Here is a 5,763-nt window from a genome sequence, read left to right as displayed (position 1 = left end):
ACATTCACTATAGATCCGGCTCATTGTGCCCACCAGGGATCTTCTCAAGGACATAACACTTTCGTTCGGTTATTTAAGGCGGCAAACGACCACCAAACGATAGTCTTAGCCGACGAATGTGCAGTACAAATCGTAAATGTGGATTGTTGGAGAAACTGTTGTACCAAAATGTTTAAATTAAAAATCTAATTTTGGGCGGGACGAAGTTCGCCGGGTCTGCTAGTATTTTTATATGATTCTGATGAAACTTTGTTGATATTTGATGTTTGGAGTAGTTTTTGTTACAAAAAATAAAAGATCGAAACTTGTCAATATTTAGGAGTCATACAGTTATGTGATAACCACTATATAAGTATTGGGTAGCCAAGAGCCAATTTGTATTCAGGCTTTAGCAGAAGGCATCCTGTCATCACCCTTTGAGACCTTCGCTTTAATTCTTCTTGATTTAAGGCTATGAACTATAAAAAATTCCCTATTACACTCCAAAACATGTTTAACATACATACATATGTACTGGATATACATACTATATGTATGTTCATTTGTCTTAATAACACACCTTTAAATTAATAAAAATGCTATTAATATGCATCGACTGTACGACAATTTAAATACGCATTATCTACTCTAAAGCTGTGATTTACAATTGTCTTGATACTTATTATTGCACGATTAAAGCGTTAATTGAGTGGGTCGAACGCAGCCGTTTATAGCCGACTGAATGAAGTTGAATGATGTGCAAGATTAAATACAAACGATTGTGAACTACGGGTCTGGCGCTGCCTTGTACTGACGATACTCCCACGCGCGCAAAACGGATTAATGCAGCAACGTCAAAATGCTGTGTAATCGTCGTATTGCCATGTTAAGTCAATCAAAAGTGCTTTCAATATTAATTTGTGTTTAGCATTTTGCTAAGAAAGGAATTGAATGTTGGTTATTTATTTGAAGGGAGTGAAACGTGTTCGCATACATACATACATACATGTACTTCGTAAATAGAAAGAAATTGTGGAGGTAAAAATAGCTCACTCAATTATTGCCAAAAAAGTGTTTATAATTGCTTTCTAAGAAAAATTAGCAAGCAGAAATTTTATTGAAGTCATAAGTGGATATGTACCTACACAAAAGTTGCTACTGCGCATCTAGTGTTTGTATAAAATCAACAATTTAAATAATTACCAAGTCATTCCAAAGTACTATACATAATTCTGCTGTACACATCAATTAAAAGTGCAGAAAGAAAAGCAAATGGATAACCAGTTATAAAGCATTTATTATAAAAAATTGCAAAATCGCGATGGGCAAACCAATAATTGGAAGTAAAAGACAAAGAGAGAACTTCACTGCTAAGAAAGCATTAATAGACAGAAAAAAGAATTTAAACAAAACGATAAAATGTTCAGAAGTGAGACGAGTTCATCGCGTCGGCTCTAATATGGCATACAATTGAGGCGAACATAACGCACGTCCAATAATATCGAGAACTAATTCAAAATTTAAATTTGTGCAGATTTCATCAGCCAATTAATAAGCTTGTTAAAAAGAATATATTAAGTTGTCACGATTCAGTTTTTGACCCTGTCGATTGCCTTCAGTTGCACATGAAAAATACTGTAGTGGTGCGGAAGATGACAGCTAAGTGAGTTTCCCCGGTGTTCGGAGTATACACCTCCCTCAACCCTACCCTCGGTTTTGGGTTATTGGGGTATACATGGATGGACTCGGCACACCTCTAGAGCGTTTTATTTCCACTCCTGTCTTGTGGGTAGGAAGTTTGTAAACGCTGTAGTGAGAGCAGACTTCGAAAGTATGTAATCCAAGGACTGAGACCTCAGTTAGTAGCCTACCATGACCATAACCTGTATCTAACCACTTGTGTAGACTGTAGGGTGTTGTTCTCATCGAACCAGTTATGAGTGTCAACGCAAGTCTTTGGACTTTATCCATATTCTTAAAGTTTACATCTTTCCAAAAGTTATCCCATAAAGCCACTATGCCGTGATAGAGAATTGGCCTAACTACCGCTGTGTCAGTGCATTATTTTGGCTCCCATTCCCCACCTTTTACCTATTGACCTGCTGCAGGAGTATTGCTTTACGCACTCTATCTGCAACATTGGGCATCCAGTTTTGTTTCCTATCTAGTATGAGATCTAGGGGTTTTATATCTTCCTTTATTATAAGGGTCTTCCCCTCTAAAGTTATATAATGATCTTTGAATAAGATCGGTCAATGTTGAGATGTGCTAACCAGAGATAGCTACAATAACACCGTCGGCGTAGAAAACTCAATTTTAGTCACATTTTGAAGGATGAACAATTAAGAATAGAAGAGGTGAAAATCATGAGAATACTGTGACTACTTTGGTCTTTATTCTACTACTAATCAACCTATACCAAAAAATCGCTTATTATTTTTGATTCAAACCATCAACAACCACCCCATGCGAAATTGCCTTTTTAAAGAACCATTCTTGCTGTGTTTTATGTCTTTATAAAAGCGAATTAAATACTTCATGTTTTTAGAACTACTTTTGAATGCAAAAATATCCGTGCTATGAGTACATCTTGGAACAACTTAGTCCGAACGGGAATATCCATAATGTCAGTGTATGGGAAATAACCTTGTTCATAAGACTATCTAGAGGCATTTTAAATAACTCAAGAACGTCCCGCTCTTACGACTTTAATCGCCAGAAGCAGCCACTGCCAATCATCAAATGGATTTTGTTTTCACAAACTTAGTGAAACACCTAATTTCAAATATATTCCATTAACTTTAGATCCGGTAAATAGGATGGACGCTGTGTGGGATTCATCTATGAAAAGATCATTTGTTCTGGAAGCACTACTAATTTTCATTCGAAAAAAAAATAGTTTAACTCAGGTCTCGTCTCCTTAAATTCCCTGCCATGTAGATATACACATAAGCGTATGTATGTGTGTCCATTTACTCGATTCTTCTCGTCACGACGTCTCCATTTCTTTCTTGTTCTTAATTCACTCTTTTTTGCAGCATTGGAATTTTGTTTACCTAGCTCTTACGCAGCAGCACGTCACGGATTTTGTCGATTTTTTATAAGCAATTTCTTGTTATATTTTTTTCAACACAATTTTTCTACTCTTTTCTACTTTTCTCGATTGCCATACGAGCGCTTTGCTCTTTCGCTCAATCCTATTGGCATGCTTGCTTTTGCTGACGTGCAAAAAAAAATACTCGTGCTCACATACCGGCAAGCGATAATAGTAAACAAAATGAAATGCTAAACAAAAGCGACAGCAATACCAACAATAACAACTACATTAATATGGCGCGCTCAAATCAGCATGGAGAGTTGCGAACATTTGGTTTAAATATGAGCGCCGGTTCGATGTTGAATTCAGTTGAAAACTCGATCTCAACGTAAACGCATCATCAAAGCTGAAGCAAAATTAAGCAAGAGAGCTAAAACAAAAGTTGAAAAAAAATAAAAATAATTTTTACAAAATTTTAAATCGCAAAAATTGTGTATTACAAAGAACCTAGATTTTGAAAAACTGTTTTAAAGTGTGCGCTTAGATAAAACCAAGAGCAGCCTTTAGCATTTACTTTAAAGAAAAATATTTTACAAAGCAAAAAATTTCAATTCAAAAAAAATGTGCTCACTTAAAGTGTTTCTGGTCTTTGTAGCTGTTGTAATTTCTGTCAGTTGTATAAGCAGCACCAGTGCAGCGATATTCACACAACCTGCTGCCTTCCATCCTGGTGAGTAAAAACAAAGTAGTGATTATGAAATATCAAATATGTGTGTTAAAGTAGAGACAACTGTAAGTGAGTGCGTTAAAAAATAGAAGAAACAAATAAAATTAAAAATATTAAAACACTTTTTTCCGGTTAGGTGCTCACTTGCTGTGTGAATTTTCAATTTTTAATCAAGCAGAGATAGAGTTCAGAACATTATCGTATGTTTAAACCCACAAAAGTCTATAGCTTAGCATTTGAAAATAAGTACAGATTTTTCTAAATCCTTAATTTGACGTTTACATTTTTGAACATCATTTCCTGTGTTTGATAGCAATTTTGTTAGGCTTTAATTAGCTTTCCTTGGTTGATTACAGTTCAATCGTTAAGTACAAGCAATTAGGTTCGCAGCTTAAGTCTTTCGTTTGTATAAAAGCGATTAATCTACGGTAGCCAAACTATTAAGAAAAGAATACTTAGAAAAATGAGAAATTACAGAACTGGAAAATTAAAATAAAATTATCAAATAGAAAAAAAAAATTTACAATTATATAAGTATGTATATCAAACCTTGCAAATTTTTCATCAATTAGAACAAATAAAAAAACCTTTTTAACGCTGAAGAAAAGATTAAAAGAAGATTATAAATACAAATAAATAAAAATATTTACATTTTTTGACCGACAAATTATGTGTTAATGGAAAATCTATAAATTAAAGAACAAAAAATTTAAAAACCAAAAAATTTGTAGAAGAAAATTTCTTATTTTAATTAAAAAAAATTGTGTTGAAAAATAATCTTAAAAAAAAACTGACATTTACAATTTCTGATAGAAGCATATAAATATGTTATTTATTACTGAACGAAAATCTGAATCAAACAAATTTTACCTTGATTTAAAAAATGTTATGTTGAAAAATAATATAGGAAACTGACATTTCCAGCTTTTAATCGATCTAAAAATGTGTTTTCCTTTGAAAAAAATATTTAAAAACCGAAAAATTTGAAGAAAAAAAATTTTTCTTTTCATTTGAAAATGTGTTGAAAAATAATCAAAAAAACTGACATTTACATTATTTTATCGATATAGATATGATTTTTTACTGACTAAAAACATGGAAAAAATTTGAAAAGAAATTATAAAAATTAAAAAAATAATTGTTGTATGGATTTAAATATACTCGTATGTACGCACATATGTATGTACTAGGGCTGTGCGATTAATTGATTACTCAAAATATTAATTAATCATAAAGTAAATAACTCAATTATTCGATTAATTGGAAATTATGATTACTCAAAAGTTCAGTTACTCGAGTAATCAAGATTTTTGATTAACCAAAAACAAAAATATTTGAGTAATTTGCTTTATGATTAATCAACATTTCGAGTAAAATGAGTAATCAACATTTCAACTCTTTACATATGTATAAAGTAGTTAAAGTCCTTGATACTTTGAAAATAACGTTTCTGTTTTCAAAAATTAAAACGAAAAATTTTTCATTTACAGAATGTAAAAAAGAAAATAAGCATTTTCCAAAGTAAACTCTTTTAACGAGCAAAATTATATTTTTGAGTAATCATATTTCAAGTAACTCGATTAATCATCGTTTTGAGTAATCAAAATCTTGATTACTCGAGTAATTGATTAACCGAATAATTGATTAACCAACTTGCTCGAGTAATCGAATAATCGCACAGCCCTAGTATGTACGTTTGATTTTTGTTGGTTTTTTAGATTTTTGCTGTTTCTATATTAAGCTCTCTTTCCTTGTTGTTTTTTAACATTTTTATTATTATTATAATTTTTTTTTTATTTTAAAAGCCATCCACTTTTGCACGCCTTAAGCGGTTTCCCTTGACATACTTGAAAACTTTGAGCAAAGCAAAATTTTCTCACACAACATCACACTTGTGCAGCATCTTCGGCAATCATTTTTTCCAACATTTTGTTTAAATCAATACACTTTAAATTATTTCCAAAAAAAAACGTACCGGTTTTTTCGGTTGACTAATCAAACAAGCGTTCTTCCCCAACGA

The 5,763-nt window shown here is 32.2% G+C and overlaps 1 protein-coding gene across 1 annotated transcript in view; it reads left to right on the top strand.

Moving 5' to 3' along the window:
* The first annotated feature begins 3,364 nt into the window (after positions 1 to 3,364).
* The window catches only part of LOC118739603, a 12,034-nt gene continuing 9,635 nt past the window's right edge, over positions 3,365 to 5,763 (top strand). Inside the window, exon 1 of the mRNA XM_036471030.1 lies at positions 3,365 to 3,746. Within this exon, the coding sequence (XP_036326923.1) occupies positions 3,638 to 3,746 (109 nt within the window). The 5' untranslated portion in view covers positions 3,365 to 3,637. The remainder of the gene's footprint in view (positions 3,747 to 5,763) is intronic.

The sequence above is a fragment of the Rhagoletis pomonella genome, unplaced genomic scaffold (genome assembly GCF_013731165.1).
Source record: "Rhagoletis pomonella isolate Grant_MI unplaced genomic scaffold, Rhpom_1.0 Rhpom_scaffold_00005, whole genome shotgun sequence".
Lineage (NCBI taxonomy): Eukaryota > Metazoa > Arthropoda > Insecta > Diptera > Tephritidae > Rhagoletis > Rhagoletis pomonella.
This window is presented reverse-complemented; position numbering and strand designations above follow the sequence as displayed.